Source organism: Trachinotus anak, unplaced genomic scaffold (genome assembly GCF_046630095.1).
Source record: "Trachinotus anak isolate AG129_WGS33_773 ecotype Australia unplaced genomic scaffold, CSIRO_AGI_Tana_v1 ptg000004l, whole genome shotgun sequence".
NCBI classification, from domain to species: domain Eukaryota; kingdom Metazoa; phylum Chordata; class Actinopteri; order Carangiformes; family Carangidae; genus Trachinotus; species Trachinotus anak.
The window spans coordinates 2,532,282-2,555,896 of record NW_027273855.1 but is presented as its reverse complement, the minus strand read 5'-3'; the positions used below and the strand labels follow the sequence as shown (position 1 = coordinate 2,555,896).

Below are 23,615 nucleotides of genomic sequence, written 5' to 3'. Positions count from 1 at the left end.
TGCAGTAGAAGAAAAGAAGAGACAAGAATAGAGGTGAAACAAGAGTTAAAGCAGGTGTTGATTTCCACTGCTGGGGACAGCTTTTAGCAAGTTAAGGCATGAAGTTTGATGCTGAACTTTCAGCGTTTCTTCGGGACTGGTAAGTAAACAACGGTTAATGCTAACGTTGGCTATATAGCAATAGCAAAACTTACAAATGGCTCCTTAAGAGTAATTAGACAATCACAATTTATCTGTTAGCTAAAGCTATTTAAGTTTAGATAGGTAACATTAGATAATGTTAAAATATTTAGTCTTCATTTTCAAGACTAAGCTAAGACAAAACTGGAGCAAACTCAGTGTAAGACAAAAACTTCTAACTGTACTTTCACTCATTAACACTTGATGCAATAACATTAGCACTAGCTAATAAGATGTGTTACGCCTAGATAGATCTTTTTTAACAGCAGGCATTCTGATTACAGAAGCTGGAAAACTACTGGTGTAACAAATAACAATAAATAATAATGGCTCCATTTTTGGTTTTTGTCCCAATGAGCCATTCCAGTGAGGCAGCATGCACAGCACCAAGGCCCTGGAACTGTAACAACTAACACTAACTTATATAGATTATTACATAAACCTTTTCTCTTGCTGGTATCACATGTCAGAATCTCTTTAGTTAAAGGTCTATTCTGTGAATGGACCAAAATTAATTTAGTATTAAAGATGATATATAGGTTTAAGATGAGAGTAGGGAGTTGACAATAAAACACAATCTGTGAGAAGTGGACTAATCAGTCAAGTGAAAACACCAGTGCGGGGTGGCCATGGGTGTCGCACTTGTGAGATCTTTGCAAAAAAACACCTAAAGTACTTTTAACTTTCGCCTTCCAACATTTTACTTTTCAGGCCCTGTCCTCTTCCATAGCTTTCTGATAATGTCTGTAGCTTATTTGGCATTTCTGACAATGTGTGATACAGCTTTCTGTTGGTCATTGAAGTTCCTTCTTGGAAACAGAAGCTTGACAAACATGAAAGAAAAAAAAAAACATACCATACTCTGAACCAAAAGCTTGTCTTTCACCTCATCTCTGTGTTTCTGCAGGTGTAGAAGGTAGAGGGTTGCGGGCGAGGCGGAGGGTGTTGCCCCAGCGCCGGGTGCCTCGTCCTCCTCGCCTCCCACCGCTGCGTCCAGTCACCAATCTCAGCTTCTCCCGGAGCTTCACCTTCTCTTTCTTCGAGCTGCCGCTGCATCAGTCCCCTCGCTGCCGGGCTGAACGCATCAGAAACCTCATGCTGCTTTTGAGACAGATACACTACTGAAGAATCACAGCTGCATGGACAGTTAATTCTTATATTTATCTCTTCATAGGATTGGGGAATTGGTTTTTCTCATATATTATGTCATTCTCATTTATCAAATTACAAGTGATGCAGTGAGTGAAGTTTGTCTATTTACTATAAAAAATTAAACAAATTGGAATCTCATTAGATCAGTTTGTACCAAGTTTTGAAATAACTGCATTTTGGGATTGAACTTTTGAACATTTCAAATTCCGATTTCATTTATACATATAACCTGAAGTTGCAAGACAAAATGTGGTTGTTTGGTTGTTTTGATAAAGTTTCTGTAGGGGGCACTCTTTATTTTTAATGCCCTGAGGATCTGGAGCCCCAGATTTTCCTCTGTGATAATCCCACCTTGTATAATACTGGTGTCTTTCTCGGTTGTGAGCTCATGTATTTCATACTGTGTTGAGATTAGAAGTTGTGGAGGCATTTCACTCAGGATCAAATGAACCTATAGGCGTTCTCCTCTGGAGGTCCGTGAACATCTGAAACCAGTCTGAACCAAAGTGGACTAACATTGTCATCCCTAGAACCTCAACATTAACGTGGCTGACAATAAAAGACGAAGAAAAAAGGCACCAACCAAAACACAAATTGCCATTTAAAAACGACGTATACATTTGTATCGAAATGTGTGTGAACTGTCCCTGCAGTTTACTGTGTACATGATGAAAAAGGCACACTCTAAACCTGTTTCCTATGAGCCTTGAAACCATACCTGTTTTGAAAAAAAACATACTGATTTCTGCTCTCAGGTGTCCGCATCGGTGATGTCACGAGAACGGTTGCCTCTCATTGGTTCATCTGGGAGTAAAACAAAAGGTGATCTACCCATGACTCTCTCACCTTTCCATTTCCACAAGCTTTTTGCTGAAGGATTAGTAACAACATATGTTGAAGATACTTCATTATCAATAAACGGGCATCAATTTACAATAATAATTTCAAAATGAAATGTTTTTTTTGTTTGTTTTTGTTTTTGAAGAGTTCTGAAAGTAGAAGTTTCATTCTTAGGATCAAACTGAAACTTTTGATATTACAAGAAGGAGTCATTCAAATCCAATATTTTCAAATCCAACATATCCAATTCTTTAACAAAGATTAGATTAATTAATTAGATTAATTAAGTGAAAATAGGAAGTACTGATTGTACTTGTTGTACAGCAGGATACACCTCATGATGATCTCGTTTATAATGATGATTTCATGATGATATTCTGATTATTCACTTTTTTCTTAATACTGCATGTGGAAGTAGACAGTATTCAGAAAGCCAATATCACTAACCCACATTAAATTAAAAAAAAAAAAAAAATACAATAACTGTATAGTGAATTTTGAGTTGACACCACCTTTCACAATAATGGTCCTGCCAGAAAAGCCTTATTCACTTTTGTTCTCGTGTTATTTGCTGTTGTTGGGTTTCAGTATCTACACATGGCAGCAGTTATGCAGAAGTCTCTCTGTCAAGCAAATAACTTCAACTGAGTTTCATAAAACAGCTCCAGGCCTGTGAATTATTCCTCTGTTGGCTGAAGTTATGTGTATTTGATAAAATAGATGTTAAGTCCTGATGTTTTCAAATGCTGATGCAGCTGTAAGATATGTCTTTGAAACAGAGACGATCATCCAGTCCCCACTAGCTGCAATATATTGGTCCAGTGGATTCTAGTGTATAATATACAGCATTAATCAAATCTGTCTAAGTTTTAAGTATACAGCAACTTCACACTGAAAGTACTACATGAGGGCTAAAATTGCTCTGGCTTTGAGTATGACACCAATATCCCACAATGCAATGAAATGGAAATGGAGGAGCAGGTCAAAGCTGATAAAACATAAATACTCTAAATTTACTTTTATGAAGTGGTGCTTGTGTGAAACTTAAATACAGACATGCAGATACAGGCATTAATACCCTGATAAAAAAAAATATACTTTTAAAAATACATTTTTAAATGTTTATTTTTAAGAAGTATAATAAAGTCTATCTTAGCATAAGTGCATGTTGGAGTGAATTTGCTATAAATATACTGTCGAAGTATTACATTACTTAAACTTTTAACTTTTTAAACATGAAATTAATGCACTTTGAAAAGTCAATGTCTATGTAATTAAAAATATATTTAATAGATAAATGACAAATGCACTACATTGCAAACTGAGTTGTGTTATCAATATGCTTTAGAAAAATTTACTCTGAATACACTTTTATTGCATTTCTGACTCTTTTACTAATCATGTGCTTTGGAGACACATCACAAAATGCACTGTTAGTGTGCTTCAGCACAAGAATAAATGTACTTGTCCTTATTTTTCACTTGGACAGGCCTTTCAATCCAGGCTTTTATAAAGATTTCAGTGAAGAGTTGAACTTTCAGATGAAAGATGCATGTTGTGGTTTTCAGCTGAGAATCATTAAAAACACTTCTGTTGTGTTTAGCCTGTCAATCAGTTTAAGTTCAATAACAGGCTTTAAACCTGTTTTGAATGTTGATAGTGGGGCAGCCCGTGTGTTAACATTTGAATGACATATCGTGATTTTGAAAGTGAACACGCGGAAAGAAAGGAGTAGAAGAAGAAATGGAATACTCCATTTCAAGGCCAACATCAAAAGAGTAATTCCATTCCACGCGTGTTGTGACGTCATCAGTTCTCTGATGTATCAAAGGCAGCAGCTCTTCAGGCAAACATCATTTCAAACACACAACACTGTGAGCAAGAACCCTTCAGTTCATAGCGCAGGAAGATCACTGACATCTGTTCAGAGACAAAGTCCTAAAAGATTCGTTTTCCCAAGATCACTTCAGATTTCTACGACCTGAGAAAATGGCAACTTCTAACTACATGTACCAAAACAGGAGGAGCACAAGAAAGGTCACACGAAGAAATCAAGCCCACTGGATGGAGGTCCAAGAGCTTCATCACGAAATTCGGAAGCTAAATGACCTGTTGGGCAAGGAGAGGTCCAACTATTTAATGGAACAAACTTGGAGACTCCAACTCAGCCAAGAGTTGGATGAAACCAAGCAGCAGTTGGCCAAGCAGAAAGCCCTGAAAGAAATGTATATCAACAGGGGAAAAGAGACCAAAAGAGACCTGGAGAGGCTGGAGAAGTACACCGATCCAGAGACCCTCTGCACCACGAAGATTGCCACTCAGATCAGAAACACCATAAAGAGGAAGAAGAAGAAACTCCTCCAAAAAGACTATGAGGAGCTGCAGGTGGCACACATCATCAGCGAGGAGAAGTTAGCTGAGCTCCAGGAGGAGAGAGAGAAAAACAAGGCTCTCCAAGAAGAACTGGAGAGACTGAGGGCTTCATACCAACAGGACACCCAGAGGTATGAAGCTGATGTCCAGGCAGTCAGACAGCAGGCAGACAGCCTTCAGCGTGAGCTTGAGAAGGAACAAAAAGCTCATGCTGACACGATGACAGAGGACCTGCTCCTGGAGCAAGAGCTGAGGGTTGAGCAGGACGCCCTCCGTCAAAAGTTGGAGGAGATCAGCCTCACGCAACAAAACGCCGTCGAGCAGGAAATGATTCTGCGGAGAGAGGTGGAGGAGCTGAAAACTCAGCTCAACGTCCAGCTCTCTCTCAACCTCCAGCTCTCCACAGAGCTGAAGGCTGAGAGAGAGAACAAGCACCCTCTCCAAGAGAACATCACCAGCCCTGAGAGCGAGGAGAACCAGGAGGAGAACCAGGAGGAGAACCAGGAGGAGAACCAGGAGGAGGAGCCTGAGGAGAAACAAGAGAACGTGCCATACATGCAGGAAGAGTCCTACCCTGATCCCGAATCCATGGAGACTGATGGCGTGATCCACCCCGAGAAGAGACGGAAGGCTTCAGTCTGGAAGAAAACCCGTCACTTCCTGGGGCTGAGGAAACCACAGAGGTGGAAGAAGCCCAAGGAGCCCACAATCAACAGCGCCATCTGAGTTTCCCTGACTCTCCCTCCCTCACCCACTGAAAGCAGCAGACCTTTTTCACAGCAGACATAAAAATCCAGCAAGAAAAGCAGAGGTGTTCACCAGATGTTCACCTCTGCTTTTCCTGCTGTGACAGCCAAAATGTCTCCTGTTAAAAAGATCTAATGTAAAGGCATGACAGAAAAAAAAAAAGAAATTCATGTCATGTCAGATGTGCTTCAGGGGTGAATGGAGGGATTTAAAAAAAATAAACATTCAAACATTTTTTAAATTTAACATTTATGTACGTAGCAGTTTGTAATTGTACAGTCAGGTCTTTAAAGAATCCATTGTCAAATGTAGGATATTGTCTAAAGAGTCAGATATGGAAATACAGGTGTTCTTACTTTATATGTTTTATCCTCCACTTTGCTTCATCAGGTTAAATGAGTATGATTTCTTTTGATAGCTTAGCTTCTTTGTTAATGTGAAACAAACTGTAAACTGAGCACTGAATAGAAATACATCTGAATAAAATGATTGAAAACTGAGAAAAATCAATGTGATGTTTAATCACTAGATAAAATAGATGGATTAGTCATGATTATTGTTGGTAACTTAGAAACAGGCTGGAATAGAAGGATTATTGTAACCCACGGGACTCACATGTGAACGTAGGGTTGTTCAGTGTGATCAGATCACAATTAATGGTTACTGTAAAAACAAGTAACTAGAGGGAAATTATTTGTTAAGTGTGTAAAAGAAAAACAAATTAATGACATGACAAAACTTAAATGAGGGTTTGGAATACAATTAAAACACTTGATTATTGTCCCATCCACAACATTCATATTGAGTTCTAGTCAATGAAACTAAACATTATAAACAATCCAAACAATAATTGTTGAGATATTTCACAAAAAACACACAGTCAGAGAATTAGATAGGTTAGAATTCATCCTCTGAGGATCATGAATGTCTGTGTAATGACCTTAATTTACAATATAGACCAAAACTAGCAGTAATTAAATGACTGAAGTTTGACTAAACCTAAAATGTATATGTGTTGTTGCAGCTTTAGCTGGTTGGAGCTAACCTGCTAAATCTGGTAGCAGTTGCTCAGCTTGTTTGCTGAAGTGACAGTATGAGATGAAAAGTGATATTATGACTAATCTGAAGTGTCATGAATTTATAGTGTCAAACTGACATTATGAAAGCTCGCTGAACTTTCCAATCCGAGCAGACAAATGAGGCTTATTCTGAACAGTAAATATGTTTTTGTTTGTCCAATAATACACACAATATGTGTATTATTGGAACAATCGCTGCATAAACATAATATGTCAATAAGACTCTCGATGCATTTTGTGTAAATTGAAAAAAAACAAAAAAACAAACAATGCTACAAGAAATGCATTATAATTCATTTGAACAAATAAGATCACAGTCATTCAAACAGCGACATGTGCAAAAACATATCATTTACTATACAATGGAATTGAGACACAGCATTGATGTAATATCACATTATTTCTACAATAAAATCATCCACTTATAGAATTTCAAGAGGTTTTTTCATCTGCTAATTGACACAGTTGCTTTAAAATGATAAGAAACGTAACCCTTAGTCTAAGATTTACTGATTTCACTAAGCAGCACAAAAAAGTTGTTTTCTAAGTTAAAATTATCTTATGAAACTGATGTGATACTTTCTCGATCACTGTAGCTCACTTCCAGGGAGGTTAGAGATTAATTGAAGTTACTGTTAATTTAAGTTCAAATGGACAGATGTTTGTCGATGGGGTTTTAAGTCAGAGGACTTAACCATTTTTAACAAACTACTGCCTTATTATTTTTTCCTCCTATTTCCCCCAGCCAAGCCACCACACTCTTCCTTGGCTTCCCAGCGTTCCCACCAGGCCAATCCCCAGAAACGCAGCCGGCAGCAGCCATCCTCCTCCTCCTCCTCCTCCTCCTCCTCTCATCCTCATCCAGGGCCCTCTTCTGTCCTCCTCTTGGATACCACCATGGCGCCTTGGGGAGGCTCGGCTCTCTCCGAATCCTCCTTTACCTCAATCCCGCCACCACCTCCTCCACGACCCCCTCCGCCTCCGCCGCCACCCCCTCCTGCTCCTCAGCCCACACCATCCACCCCCTATCGTGGGAGAGAGAACAGAAATGAAGACGCTTCAAGTTCAAGTTTTAACTCTGAGGTTGCATCTCCACCTCTGGCAGTGCTCCAGGACAACACAGGTACCACTGGAACAGGGGCCAGTAAACGTGTAACCAAACCTGAACTCTCATGTTTTCCACAAAGTGTTCATGTACTGTATGTTTTACGTTTACGTATTTTGATTATGTATTATTATTATTATTATTATTATTAAAGTAACATTCATACTGCCTCAAAGAAAAAGTTGAATCCAACTGTAGACTGCCCACAGGTAACTGAGAGTTCATTACAACATAATTAATTAAAAATGCTTCATTTAAAATGAATTTAACTTAAGTGAATGAAAACATAGCAACAATTTGGAAACAGGGCCATTTTTCACCCTCCCTTTGATGTACTACTATTAGCTTTAAAGGGAGTGTTTTCAGGGATGCATGAAAATAATCCACACCCATCAAAAGACACAGTTTTCAGTTTTATTCAATATGATATACACACTGTACCAAATAATCCATGACATGCAGTTGAATAAAAGGCTCTGTCACCTTGTCCAACAGGATAACATGAGCTACTCTTCAGCTAGCATTAAAAAAGTTTGCTATTCCTACGTAGCCACCATTAGCATTAACAGCTGTTTTCTTACCAGTCTTGCCAAGAGCTTCAGCCATTGTTGTTTACAGTACAACAGATTTGCAGTGTGTTGTTTACAGTACAACAGATCATACAGTAATACACCATCTGGGCAGCGTTACCTGGTGAGGGCAGGCCGGGCGCTGCAGTGACCGACCATCGGGAAGAAGTGTCAAGGCGGTCCGGTCCTGGGCGGAGCTAGCTGGTTAGCATGCTAACTGCAGTAGAAGAAAAGAAGAGACAAGAATAGAGGTGAAACAAGAGTTAAAGCAGGTGTTGATTTCCACTGCTGGGGACAGCTTTTAGCAAGTTAAGGCATGAAGTTTGATGCTGAACTTTCAGCGTTTCTTCGGGACTGGTAAGTAAACAACGGTTAATGCTAACGTTGGCTATATAGCAATAGCAAAACTTACAAATGGCTCCTTAAGAGTAATTAGACAATCACAATTTATCTGTTAGCTAAAGCTATTTAAGTTTAGATAGGTAACATTAGATAATGTTAAAATATTTAGTCTTCATTTTCAAGACTAAGCTAAGACAAAACTGGAGCAAACTCAGTGTAAGACAAAAACTTCTAACTGTACTTTCACTCATTAACACTTGATGCAATAACATTAGCACTAGCTAATAAGATGTGTTACGCCTAGATAGATCTTTTTTAACAGCAGGCATTCTGATTACAGAAGCTGGAAAACTACTGGTGTAACAAATAACAATAAATAATAATGGCTCCATTTTTGGTTTTTGTCCCAATGAGCCATTCCAGTGAGGCAGCATGCACAGCACCAAGGCCCTGGAACTGTAACAACTAACACTAACTTATATAGATTATTACATAAACCTTTTCTCTTGCTGGTATCACATGTCAGAATCTCTTTAGTTAAAGGTCTATTCTGTGAATGGACCAAAATTAATTTAGTATTAAAGATGATATATAGGTTTAAGGTGAGAGTAGGGAGTTGACAATAAAACACAATCTGTGAGAAGTGGACTAATCAGTCAAGTGAAAACACCAGTGCGGGGTGGCCATGGGTGTCGCACTTGTGAGATCTTTGCAAAAAAACACCTAAAGTACTTTTAACTTTCGCCTTCCAACATTTTACTTTTCAGGCCCTGTCCTCTTCCATAGCTTTCTGATAATGTCTGTAGCTTATTTGGCATTTCTGACAATGTGTGATACAGCTTTCTGTTGGTCATTGAAGTTCCTTCTTGGAAACAGAAGCTTGACAAACATGAAAGAAAAAAAAAAAACATACCATACTCTGAACCAAAAGCTTGTCTTTCACCTCATCTCTGTGTTTCTGCAGGTGTAGAAGGTAGAGGGTTGCGGGCGAGGCGGAGGGTGTTGCCCCAGCGCCGGGTGCCTCGTCCTCCTCGCCTCCCACCGCTGCGTCCAGTCACCAATCTCAGCTTCTCCCGGAGCTTCACCTTCTCTTTCTTCGAGCTGCCGCTGCATCAGTCCCCTCGCTGCCGGGCTGAACGCATCAGAAACCTCATGCTGCTTTTGAGACAGATACACTACTGAAGAATCACAGCTGCATGGACAGTTAATTCTTATATTTATCTCTTCATAGGATTGGGGAATTGGTTTTTCTCATATATTATGTCATTCTCATTTATCAAATTACAAGTGATGCAGTGAGTGAAGTTTGTCTATTTACTATAAAAAATTAAACAAATTGGAATCTCATTAGATCAGTTTGTACCAAGTTTTGAAATAACTGCATTTTGGGATTGAACTTTTGAACATTTCAAATTCCGATTTCATTTATACATATAACCTGAAGTTGCAAGACAAAATGTGGTTGTTTGGTTGTTTTGATAAAGTTTCTGTAGGGGGCACTCTTTATTTTTAATGCCCTGAGGATCTGGAGCCCCAGATTTTCCTCTGTGATAATCCCACCTTGTATAATACTGGTGTCTTTCTCGGTTGTGAGCTCATGTATTTCATACTGTGTTGAGATTAGAAGTTGTGGAGGCATTTCACTCAGGATCAAATGAACCTATAGGCGTTCTCCTCTGGAGGTCCGTGAACATCTGAAACCAGTCTGAACCAAAGTGGACTAACATTGTCATCCCTAGAACCTCAACATTAACGTGGCTGACAATAAAAGACGAAGAAAAAAGGCACCAACCAAAACACAAATTGCCATTTAAAAACGACGTATACATTTGTATCGAAATGTGTGTGAACTGTCCCTGCAGTTTACTGTGTACATGATGAAAAAGGCACACTCTAAACCTGTTTCCTATGAGCCTTGAAACCATACCTGTTTTGAAAAAAAACATACTGATTTCTGCTCTCAGGTGTCCGCATCGGTGATGTCACGAGAACGGTTGCCTCTCATTGGTTCATCTGGGAGTAAAACAAAAGGTGATCTACCCATGACTCTCTCACCTTTCCATTTCCACAAGCTTTTTGCTGAAGGATTAGTAACAACATATGTTGAAGATACTTCATTATCAATAAACGGGCATCAATTTACAATAATAATTTCAAAATGAAATGTTTTTTTTGTTTGTTTTTGTTTTTGAAGAGTTCTGAAAGTAGAAGTTTCATTCTTAGGATCAAACTGAAACTTTTGATATTACAAGAAGGAGTCATTCAAATCCAATATTTTCAAATCCAACATATCCAATTCTTTAACAAAGATTAGATTAATTAATTAGATTAATTAAGTGAAAATAGGAAGTACTGATTGTACTTGTTGTACAGCAGGATACACCTCATGATGATCTCGTTTATAATGATGATTTCATGATGATATTCTGATTATTCACTTTTTTCTTAATACTGCATGTGGAAGTAGACAGTATTCAGAAAGCCAATATCACTAACCCACATTAAATTAAAAAAAAATAAAAAATACAATAACTGTATAGTGAATTTTGAGTTGACACCACCTTTCACAATAATGGTCCTGCCAGAAAAGCCTTATTCACTTTTGTTCTCGTGTTATTTGCTGTTGTTGGGTTTCAGTATCTACACATGGCAGCAGTTATGCGGAAGTCTTTCTGTCAAGCAAATAACTTCAACTGAGTTTCATAAAACAGCTCCAGGCCTGTGAATTATTCCTCTGTTGGCTGAAGTTATGTGTATTTGATAAAATAGATGTTAAGTCCTGATATTTTCAAATGCTGATGCAGCTGTAAGATATGTCTTTGAAACAGAGACGATCATCCAGTCCCCACTAGCTGCAATATATTGGTCCAGTGGATTCTAGTGTATAATATACAGCATTAATCAAATCTGTCTAAGTTTTAAGTATACAGCAACTTCACACTGAAAGTACTACATGAGGGCTAAAATTGCTCTGGCTTTGAGTATGACACCAATATCCCACAATGCAATGAAATGGAAATGGAGGAGCAGGTCAAAGCTGATAAAACATAAATACTCTAAATTTACTTTTATGAAGTGGTGCTTGTGTGAAACTTAAATACAGACATGCAGATACAGGCATTAATACCCTGATAAAAAAAAATATACTTTTAAAAATACATTTTTAAATGTTTATTTTTAAGAAGTATAATAAAGTCTATCTTAGCATAAGTGCATGTTGGAGTGAATTTGCTATAAATATACTGTCGAAGTATTACATTACTTAAACTTTTAACTTTTTAAACATGAAATTAATGCACTTTGAAAAGTCAATGTCTATGTAATTAAAAATATATTTAATAGATAAATGACAAATGCACTACATTGCAAACTGAGTTGTGTTATCAATATGCTTTAGAAAAATTTACTCTGAATACACTTTTATTGCATTTCTGACTCTTTTACTAATCATGTGCTTTGGAGACACATCACAAAATGCACTGTTAGTGTGCTTCAGCACAAGAATAAATGTACTTGTCCTTATTTTTCACTTGGACAGGCCTTTCAATCCAGGCTTTTATAAAGATTTCAGTGAAGAGTTGAACTTTCAGATGAAAGATGCATGTTGTGGTTTTCAGCTGAGAATCATTAAAAACACTTCTGTTGTGTTTAGCCTGTCAATCAGTTTAAGTTCAATAACAGGCTTTAAACCTGTTTTGAATGTTGATAGTGGGGCAGCCCGTGTGTTAACATTTGAATGACATATCGTGATTTTGAAAGTGAACACGCGGAAAGAAAGGAGTAGAAGAAGAAATGGAATACTCCAATTCAAGGCCAACATCAAAAGAGTAATTCCATTCCACGCGTGTTGTGACGTCATCAGTTCTCTGATGTATCAAAGGCAGCAGCTCTTCAGGCAAACATCATTTCTAACACACAACACTGTGAGCAAGAACCCTTCAGTTCATAGCGCAGGAAGATCACTGACATCTGTTCAGAGACAAAGTCCTAAAAGATTCGTTTTCCCAAGATCACTTCAGATTTCTACGACCTGAGAAAATGGCAACTTCTAACTACATGTACCAAAACAGGAGGAGCACAAGAAAGGTCACACGAAGAAATCAAGCCCACTGGATGGAGGTCCAAGAGCTTCATCACGAAATTCGGAAGCTAAATGACCTGTTGGGCAAGGAGAGGTCCAACTATTTAATGGAACAAACTTGGAGACTCCAACTCAGCCAAGAGTTGGATGAAACCAAGCAGCAGTTGGCCAAGCAGAAAGCCCTGAAAGAAATGTATATCAACAGGGGAAAAGAGACCAAAAGAGACCTGGAGAGGCTGGAGAAGTACACCGATCCAGAGACCCTCTGCACCACGAAGATTGCCACTCAGATCAGAAACACCATAAAGAGGAAGAAGAAGAAACTCCTCCAAAAAGACTATGAGGAGCTGCAGGTGGCACACATCATCAGCGAGGAGAAGTTAGCTGAGCTCCAGGAGGAGAGAGAGAAAAACAAGGCTCTCCAAGAAGAACTGGAGAGACTGAGGGCTTCATACCAACAGGACACCCAGAGGTATGAAGCTGATGTCCAGGCAGTCAGACAGCAGGCAGACAGCCTTCAGCGTGAGCTTGAGAAGGAACAAAAAGCTCATGCTGACACGATGACAGAGGACCTGCTCCTGGAGCAAGAGCTGAGGGTTGAGCAGGACGCCCTCCGTCAAAAGTTGGAGGAGATCAGCCTCACGCAACAAAACGCCGTCGAGCAGGAAATGATTCTGCGGAGAGAGGTGGAGGAGCTGAAAACTCAGCTCAACGTCCAGCTCTCTCTCAACCTCCAGCTCTCCACAGAGCTGAAGGCTGAGAGAGAGAACAAGCACCCTCTCCAAGAGAACATCACCAGCCCTGAGAGCGAGGAGAACCAGGAGGAGAACCAGGAGGAGAACCAGGAGGAGGAGCCTGAGGAGAAACAAGAGAACGTGCCATACATGCAGGAAGAGTCCTACCCTGATCCCGAATCCATGGAGACTGATGGCGTGATCCACCCCGAGAAGAGACGGAAGGCTTCAGTCTGGAAGAAAACCCGTCACTTCCTGGGGCTGAGGAAACCACAGAGGTGGAAGAAGCCCAAGGAGCCCACAATCAACAGCGCCATCTGAGTTTCCCTGACTCTCCCTCCCTCACCCACTGAAAGCAGCAGACCTTTTTCACAGCAGACATAAAAATCCAGCAAGAAAAGCAGAGGTGTTCACCAGATGTTCACCTCTGCTTTTCCTGCTGTGACAGCCAAAATGTCTCCTGTTAAAAAGATCTAATGTAAAGGCATGACAGAAAAAAAAAAAAGAAATTCATGTCATGTCAGATGTGCTTCAGGGGTGAATGGAGGGATTTAAAAAAAATAAACATTCAAACATTTTTTAAATTTAACATTTATGTACGTAGCAGTTTGTAATTGTACAGTCAGGTCTTTAAAGAATCCATTGTCAAATGTAGGATATTGTCTAAAGAGTCAGACATGGAAATACAGGTGTTCTTACTTTATATGTTTTATCCTCCACTTTGCTTCATCAGGTTAAATGAGTATGATTTCTTTTGATAGCTTAGCTTCTTTGTTAATGTGAAACAAACTGTAAACTGAGCACTGAATAGAAATACATCTGAATAAAATGATTGAAAACTGAGAAAAATCAATGTGATGTTTAATCACTAGATAAAATAGATGGATTAGTCATGATTATTGTTGGTAACTTAGAAACAGGCTGGAATAGAAGGATTATTGTAACCCACGGGACTCACATGTGAACGTAGGGTTGTTCAGTGTGATCAGATCACAATTAATGGTTACTGTAAAAACAAGTAACTAGAGGGAAATTATTTGTTAAGTGTGTAAAAGAAAAACAAATTAATGACATGACAAAACTTAAATGAGGGTTTGGAATACAATTAAAACACTTGATTATTGTCCCATCCACAACATTCATATTGAGTTCTAGTCAATGAAACTAAACATTATAAACAATCCAAACAATAATTGTTGAGATATTTCACAAAAAACACACAGTCAGAGAATTAGATAGGTTAGAATTCATCCTCTGAGGATCATGAATGTCTGTGTAATGACCTTAATTTACAATATAGACCAAAACTAGCAGTAATTAAATGACTGAAGTTTGACTAAACCTAAAATGTATATGTGTTGTTGCAGCTTTAGCTGGTTGGAGCTAACCTGCTAAATCTGGTAGCAGTTGCTCAGCTTGTTTGCTGAAGTGACAGTATGAGATGAAAAGTGATATTATGACTAATCTGAAGTGTCATGAATTTATAGTGTCAAACTGACATTATGAAAGCTCGCTGAACTTTCCAATCCGAGCAGACAAATGAGGCTTATTCTGAACAGTAAATATGTTTTTGTTTGTCCAATAATACACACAATATGTGTATTATTGGAACAATCGCTGCATAAACATAATATGTCAATAAGACTCTCGATGCATTTTGTGTAAATTGAAAAAAAACAAAAAAACAAACAATGCTACAAGAAATGCATTATAATTCATTTGAACAAATAAGATCACAGTCATTCAAACAGCGACATGTGCAAAAACATATCATTTACTATACAATGGAGACACAGCATTGATGTAATATCACATTATTTCTACAATAAAATCATCCACTTATAGAATTTCAAGAGGTTTTTTCATCTGCTAATTGACACAGTTGCTTTAAAATGATAAGAAACGTAACCCTTAGTCTAAGATTTACTGATTTCACTAAGCAGCACAAAAAAGTTATTTTTTAAGTTAATATTATCTTATGAAACTGATGTGATACTTTCTCGATCACTGTAGCTCACTTCCAGGGAGGTTAGAGATTAATTGAAGTTACTGTTAATTTAAGTTCAAATGGACAGATGTTTGTCGATGGGGTTTTAAGTCAGAGGACTTAACCATTTTTAACAAACTACTGCCTTATTAGTTTTTCCTCCTATTTCCCCCAGCCAAGCCACCACACTCTTCCTTGGCTTCCCAGCGTTCCCACCAGGCCAATCCCCAGAAACGCAGCCGGCAGCAGCCATCCTCCTCCTCCTCCTCCTCCTCCTCCTCTCATCCTCATCCAGGGCCCTCTTCTGTCCTCCTCTTGGATACCACCATGGCGCCTTGGGGAGGCTCGGCTCTCTCCGAATCCTCCTTTACCTCAATCCCGCCACCACCTCCTCCACGACCCCCTCCGCCTCCGCCGCCACCGCCACCCCCTCCTGCTCCTCAGCCCACACCATCCACCCCCTATCGTGGGAGAGAGAACAGAAATGAAGACGCTTCAAGTTCAAGTTTTAACTCTGAGGTTGCATCTCCACCTCTGGCAGTGCTCCAGGACAACACAGGTACCACTGGAACAGGGGCCAGTAAACGTGTAACCAAACCTGAACTCTCATGTTTTCCACAAAGTGTTCATGTACTGTATGTTTTACGTTTACGTATTTTGATTATGTATTATTATTATTATTATTATTATTAAAGTAACATTCATACTGCCTCAAAGAAAAAGTTGAATCCAACTGTAGACTGCCCACAGGTAACTGAGAGTTCATTACAACATAATTAATTAAAAATGCTTCATTTAAAATGAATTTAACTTAAGTGAATGAAAACATAGCAACAATTTGGAAACAGGGCCATTTTTCACCCTCCCTTTGATGTACTACTATTAGCTTTAAAGGGAGTGTTTTCAGGGATGCATGAAAATAATCCACACCCATCAAAAGACACAGTTTTCAGTTTTATTCAATATGATATACACACTGTACCAAATAATCCATGACATGCAGTTGAATAAAAGGCTCTGTCACCTTGTCCAACAGGATAACATGAGCTACTCTTCAGCTAGCATTAAAAAAGTTTGCTATTCCTACGTAGCCACCATTAGCATTAACAGCTGTTTTCTTACCAGTCTTGCCAAGAGCTTCAGCCATTGTTGTTTACAGTACAACAGATTTGCAGTGTGTTGTTTACAGTACAACAGATCATACAGTAATACACCATCTGGGCAGCGTTACCTGGTGAGGGCAGGCCGGGCGCTGCAGTGACCGACCATCGGGAAGAAGTGTCAAGGCGGTCCGGTCCTGGGCGGAGCTAGCTGGTTAGCATGCTAACTGCAGTAGAAGAAAAGAAGAGACAAGAATAGAGGTGAAACAAGAGTTAAAGCAGGTGTTGATTTCCACTGCTGGGGACAGCTTTTAGCAAGTTAAGGCATGAAGTTTGATGCTGAACTTTCAGCGTTTCTTCGGGACTGGTAAGTAAACAACGGTTAATGCTAACGTTGGCTATATAGCAATAGCAAAACTTACAAATGGCTCCTTAAGAGTAATTAGACAATCACAATTTATCTGTTAGCTAAAGCTATTTAAGTTTAGATAGGTAACATTAGATAATGTTAAAATATTTAGTCTTCATTTTCAAGACTAAGCTAAGACAAAACTGGAGCAAACTCAGTGTAAGACAAAAACTTCTAACTGTACTTTCACTCATTAACACTTGATGCAATAACATTAGCACTAGCTAATAAGATGTGTTACGCCTAGATAGATCTTTTTTAACAGCAGGCATTCTGATTACAGAAGCTGGAAAACTACTGGTGTAACAAATAACAATAAATAATAATGGCTCCATTTTTGGTTTTTGTCCCAATGAGCCATTCCAGTGAGGCAGCATGCACAGCACCAAGGCCCTGGAACTGTAACAACTAACACTAACTTATATAGATTATTACATAAACCTTTTCTCTTGCTGGTATCACATGTCAGAATCTCTTTAGTTAAAGGTCTATTCTGTGAATGGACCAAAATTAATTTAGTATTAAAGATGATATATAGGTTTAAGATGAGAGTAGGGAGTTGACAATAAAACACAATCTGTGAGAAGTGGACTAATCAGTCAAGTGAAAACACCAGTGCGGGGTGGCCATGGGTGTCGCACTTGTGAGATCTTTGCAAAAAAACACCTAAAGTACTTTTAACTTTCGCCTTCCAACATTTTACTTTTCAGGCCCTGTCCTCTTCCATAGCTTTCTGATAATGTCTGTAGCTTATTTGGCATTTCTGACAATGTGTGATACAACTTTCTGTTGGTCATTGAAGTTCCTTCTTGGAAACAGAAGCTTGACAAACATGAAAGAAAAAAAAAAACATACCATACTCTGAACCAAAAGCTTGTCTTTCACCTCATCTCTGTGTTTCTGCAGGTGTAGAAGGTAGAGGGTTGCGGGCGAGGCGGAGGGTGTTGCCCCAGCGCCGGGTGCCTCGTCCTCCTCGCCTCCCACCGCTGCGTCCAGTCACCAATCTCAGCTTCTCCCGGAGCTTCACCTTCTCTTTCTTCGAGCTGCCGCTGCATCAGTCCCCTCGCTGCCGGGCTGAACGCATCAGAAACCTCATGCTGCTTTTGAGACAGATACACTACTGAAGAATCACAGCTGCATGGACAGTTAATTCTCATATTTATCTCTTCATAGGATTGGGGAATTGGTTTTTCTCATATATTATGTCATTCTCATTTATCAAATTACAAGTGATGCAGTGAGTGAAGTTTGTCTATTTACTATAAAAAATTAAACAAATTGGAATCTCATTAGATCAGTTTGTACCAAGTTTTGAAATAACTGCATTTTGGGATTGAACTTTTGAACATTTCAAATTCCGATTTCATTTATACATATAACCTGAAGTTGCAAGACAAAATGTGGTTGTTTGGTTGTTTTGATAAAGTTTCTGTAGGGGGCACTCTTTATTTTTAATGCCCTGAGGATCTGGAGCCCCAGATTTTCCTCTGTGATAATCCCACCTTGTATAATACTGGTGTCTTTCTCGGTTGTGAGCTCATGTATTTCATACTGTGTTGAGATTAGAAGTTGTGGAGGCATTTCACTCAGGATCAAATGAACCTATAGGCGTTCTCCTCTGGAGGTCCGTGAACATCTGAAACCAGTCTGAACCAAAGTGGACTAACATTGTCATCCCTAGAACCTCAACATTAACGTGGCTGACAATAAAAGACGAAGAAAAAAGGCACCAACCAAAACACAAATTGCCATTTAAAAACGACGTATACATTTGTATCGAAATGTGTGTGAACTGTCCCTGCAGTTTACTGTGTACATGATGAAAAAGGCACACTCTAAACCTGTTTCCTATGAGCCTTGAAACCATACCTGTTTTGAAAAAAAACATACTGATTTCTGCTCTCAGGTGTCCGCATCGGTGATGTCACGAGAACGGTTGCCTCTCATTGGTTCATCTGGGAGTAAAACAAAAGGTGATCTACCCATGACTCTCTCACCTTTCCATTTCCACAAGCTTTTTGCTGAAGGATTAGTAACAACATATGTTGAAGATACTTCATTATCAATAAACGGGCATCAATTTACAATAATAATTTCAAAATGAAATGTTTTTTTTGTTTGTTTTTGTTTTTGAAGAGTTCTGAAAGTAGAAGTTTCATTCTTAGGATCAAACTGAAACTTTTGATATTACAAGAAGGAGTCATTCAAATCCAATATTTTCAAATCCAACATATCCAATTCTTTAACAAAGATTAGATTAATTAATTCGATTAATTAAGTGAAAATAGGAAGTACTGATTGTACTTGTTGTACAGCAGGATACACCTCATGATGATCTCGTTTATAATGATGATTTCATGATGATATTCTGATTATTCACTTTTTTCTTAATACTGCATGTGGAAGTAGACAGTATTCAGAAAGCCAATATCACTAACCCACATTAAATTAAAAAAAAATAAAAAATACAATAACTGTATAGTGAATTTTGAGTTGACACCACCTTTCACAATAATGGTCCTGCCAGAAAAGCCTTATTCACTTTTGTTCTCGTGTTATTTGCTGTTGTTGGGTTTCAGTATCTACACATGGCAGCAGTTATGCAGAAGTCTCTCTGTCAAGCAAATAACTTCAACTGAGTTTCATAAAACAGCTCCAGGCCTGTGAATTATTCCTCTGTTGGCTGAAGTTATGTGTATTTGATAAAATAGATGTTAAGTCCTGATATTTTCAAATGCTGATGCAGCTGTAAGATATGTCTTTGAAACAGAGACGATCATCCAGTCCCCACTAGCTGCAATATATTGGTCCAGTGGATTCTAGTGTATAATATACAGCATTAATCAAATCTGTCTAAGTTTTAAGTATACAGCAACTTCACACTGAAAGTACTACATGAGGGCTAAAATTGCTCTGGCTTTGAGTATGACACCAATATCCCACAATGCAATGAAATGGAAATGGAGGAGCAGGTCAAAGCTGATAAAACATAAATACTCTAAATTTACTTTTATGAAGTGGTGCTTGTGTGAAACTTAAATACAGACATGCAGATACAGGCATTAATACCCTGATAAAAAAAAATATACTTTTAAAAATACATTTTTAAATGTTTATTTTTAAGAAGTATAATAAAGTCTATCTTAGCATAAGTGCATGTTGGAGTGAATTTGCTATAAATATACTGTCGAAGTATTACATTACTTAAACTTTTAACTTTTTAAACATGAAATTAATGCACTTTGAAAAGTCAATGTCTATGTAATTAAAAATATATTTAATAGATAAATGACAAATGCACTACATTGCAAACTGAGTTGTGTTATCAATATGCTTTAGAAAAATTTACTCTGAATACACTTTTATTGCATTTCTGACTCTTTTACTAATCATGTGCTTTGGAGACACATCACAAAATGCACTGTTAGTGTGCTTCAGCACAAGAATAAATGTACTTGTCCTTATTTTTCACTTGGACAGGCCTTTCAATCCAGGCTTTTATAAAGATTTCAGTGAAGAGTTGAACTTTCAGATGAAAGATGCATGTTGTGGTTTTCAGCTGAGAATCATTAAAAACACTTCTGTTGTGTTTAGCCTGTCAATCAGTTTAAGTTCAATAACAGGCTTTAAACCTGTTTTGAATGTTGATAGTGGGGCAGCCCGTGTGTTAACATTTGAATGACATATCGTGATTTTGAAAGTGAACACGCGGAAAGAAAGGAGTAGAAGAAGAAATGGAATACTCCAATTCAAGGCCAACATCAAAAGAGTAATTCCATTCCACGCGTGTTGTGACGTCATCAGTTCTCTGATGTATCAAAGGCAGCAGCTCTTCAGGCAAACATCATTTCAAACACACAACACTGTGAGCAAGAACCCTTCAGTTCATAGCGCAGGAAGATCACTGACATCTGTTCAGAGACAAAGTCCTAAAAGATTCGTTTTCCCAAGATCACTTCAGATTTCTACGACCTGAGAAAATGGCAACTTCTAACTACATGTACCAAAACAGGAGGAGCACAAGAAAGGTCACACGAAGAAATCAAGCCCACTGGATGGAGGTCCAAGAGCTTCATCACGAAATTCGGAAGCTAAATGACCTGTTGGGCAAGGAGAGGTCCAACTATTTAATGGAACAAACTTGGAGACTCCAACTCAGCCAAGAGTTGGATGAAACCAAGCAGCAGTTGGCCAAGCAGAAAGCCCTGAAAGAAATGTATATCAACAGGGGAAAAGAGACCAAAAGAGACCTGGAGAGGCTGGAGAAGTACACCGATCCAGAGACCCTCTGCACCACGAAGATTGCCACTCAGATCAGAAACACCATAAAGAGGAAGAAGAAGAAACTCCTCCAAAAAGACTATGAGGAGCTGCAGGTGGCACACATCATCAGCGAGGAGAAGTTAGCTGAGCTCCAGGAGGAGAGAGAGAAAAACAAGGCTCTCCAAGAAGAACTGGAGAGACTGAGGGCTTCATACCAACAGGACACCCAGAGGTATGAAGCTGATGTCCAGGCAGTCAGACAGCAGGCAGACAGCCTTCAGCGTGAGCTTGAGAAGGAACAAAAAGCTCATGCTGACACGATGACAGAGGACCTGCTCCTGGAGCAAGAGCTGAGGATTGAGCAGGACGCCCTCCGTCAAAAGTTGGAGGAGATCAGCCTCACGCAACAAAACGCCGTCGAGCAGGAAATGATTCTGCGGAGAGAGGTGGAGGAGCTGAAAACTCAGCTCAATGTCCAGCTCTCTCTCAACCTCCAGCTCTCCACAGAGCTGAAGGCTGAGAGAGAGAACAAGCACCCTCTCCAAGAGAACATCACCAGCCCTGAGAGCGAGGAGAACCAGGAGGAGAACCAGGAGGAGAACCAGGAGGAGAACCAGGAGGAGGAGCCTGAGGAGAAACAAGAGAACGTGCCATACATGCAGGAAGAGTCCTACCCTGATCCCGAATCCATGGAGACTGATGGCGTGATCCACCCCGAGAAGAGACGGAAGGCTTCAGTCTGGAAGAAAACCCGTCACTTCCTGGGGCTGAGGAAACCACAGAGGTGGAAGAAGCCCAAGGAGCCCACAATCAACAGCGCCATCTGAGTTTCCCTGACTCTCCCTCCCTCACCCACTGAAAGCAGCAGACCTTTTTCACAGCAGACATAAAAATCCAGCAAGAAAAGCAGAGGTGTTCACCAGATGTTCACCTCTGCTTTTCCTGCTGTGACAGCCAAAATGTCTCCTGTTAAAAAGATCTAATGTAAAGGCATGACAGAAAAAAAAAAAAGAAATTCATGTCATGTCAGATGTGCTTCAGGGGTGAATGGAGGGATTTAAAAAAAATAAACATTCAAACATTTTTTAAATTTAACATTTATGTACGTAGCAGTTTGTAATTGTACAGTCAGGTCTTTAAAGAATCCATTGTCAAATGTAGGATATTGTCTAAAGAGTCAGATATGGAAATACAGGTGTTCTTACTTTATATGTTTTATCCTCCACTTTGCTTCATCAGGTTAAATGAGTATGATTTCTTTTGATAGCTTAGCTTCTTTGTTAATGTGAAACAAACTGTAAACTGAGCACTGAATAGAAATACATCTGAATAAAATGATTGAAAACTGAGAAAAATCAATGTGATGTTTAATCACTAGATAAAATAGATGGATTAGTCATGATTATTGTTGGTAACTTAGAAACAGGCTGGAATAGAAGGATTATTGTAACCCACGGGACTCACATGTGAACGTAGGGTTGTTCAGTGTGATCAGATCACAATTAATGGTTACTGTAAAAACAAGTAACTAGAGGGAAATTATTTGTTAAGTGTGTAAAAGAAAAACAAATTAATGACATGACAAAACTTAAATGAGGGGTTGGAATACAATTAAAACACTTGATTATTGTCCCATCCACAACATTCATATTGAGTTCTAGTCAATGAAACTAAACATTATAAACAATCCAAACAATAATTGTTGAGATATTTCACAAAAAACACACAGTCAGAGAATTAGATAGGTTAGAATTCATCCTCTGAGGATCATGAATGTCTGTGTAATGACCTTAATTTACAATATAGACCAAAACTAGCAGTAATTAAATGACTGAAGTTTGACTAAACCTAAAATGTATATGTGTTGTTGCAGCTTTAGCTGGTTGGAGCTAACCTGCTAAATCTGGTAGCAGTTGCTCAGCTTGTTTGCTGAAGTGACAGTATGAGATGAAAAGTGATATTATGACTAATCTGAAGTGTCATGAATTTATAGTGTCAAACTGACATTATGAAAGCTCGCTGAACTTTCCAATCCGAGCAGACAAATGAGGCTTATTCTGAACAGTAAATATGTTTTTGTTTGTCCAATAATACACACAATATGTGTATTATTGGAACAATCGCTGCATAAACATAATATGTCAATAAGACTCTCGATGCATTTTGTGTAAATTGAAAAAAAACAAAAAAACAAACAATGCTACAAGAAATGCATTATAATTCATTTGAACAAATAAGATCACAGTCATTCAAACAGCGACATGTGCAAAAACATATCATTTACTATACAATGGAATTGAGACACAGCATTGATGTAATATCACATTATTTCTACAATAAAATCATCCACTTATAGAATTTCAAGAGGTTTTTTCATCTGCTAATTGACACAGTTGCTTTAAAATGATAAGAAACGTAACCCTTAGTCTAAGATTTACTGATTTCACTAAGCAGCACAAAAAAGTTGTTTTCTAAGTTAAAATTATCTTATGAAACTGATGTGATACTTTCTCGATCACTGTAGCTCACTTCCAGGGAGGTTAGAGATTAATTGAAGTTACTGTTAATTTAAGTTCAAATGGACAGATGTTTGTCGATGGGGTTTTAAGTCAGAGGACTTCACCATTTTTAACAAACTACTGCCTTATTATTTT

The 23,615-nt window shown here is 38.7% G+C and overlaps 2 protein-coding genes across 4 annotated transcripts; both read left to right on the top strand.

Annotated features, from left to right (window-relative positions):
* Window positions 1-15,499, top strand: LOC139620069 (formin-I). Of its 2 annotated transcripts, XR_011690730.1 has the most exons (5): window positions 1-139; window positions 1,088-2,154; window positions 7,117-7,494; window positions 9,352-10,418; window positions 15,365-15,499. XR_011690730.1 is itself a non-coding variant. In XM_071475228.1 (4 exons), the coding sequence occupies exons 2-4, from the start codon at window positions 2,103-2,105 to the stop codon at window positions 9,567-9,569; spliced, it is 648 nt and encodes a 215-aa protein (XP_071331329.1). In that variant the 5' UTR covers window positions 1-139; window positions 1,088-2,102; the 3' UTR covers window positions 9,570-12,188. The 2 variants fall into 2 exon arrangements, 1 of the variants encoding a protein (XP_071331329.1); XM_071475228.1 differs by lacking the exon at window positions 15,365-15,499 and having other exon boundaries at window positions 9,352-12,188.
* Window positions 15,500-16,023: 524 nt separating this feature from the next.
* On the top strand, window positions 16,024-21,795 carry LOC139620067 (trichohyalin-like). 2 transcript variants are annotated; one of them, XM_071475226.1, is made up of 2 exons: window positions 16,024-16,656; window positions 17,611-21,795. In XM_071475226.1, the coding sequence occupies exon 2, from the start codon at window positions 20,679-20,681 to the stop codon at window positions 21,786-21,788; it is 1,110 nt and encodes a 369-aa protein (XP_071331327.1). In that variant the 5' UTR covers window positions 16,024-16,656; window positions 17,611-20,678; the 3' UTR covers window positions 21,789-21,795. The 2 variants fall into 2 exon arrangements, with proteins under 2 accessions (XP_071331327.1, XP_071331326.1); XM_071475225.1 differs by having other exon boundaries at window positions 17,605-21,795.
* The last annotated feature ends 1,820 nt before the right edge of the window (window positions 21,796-23,615 follow it).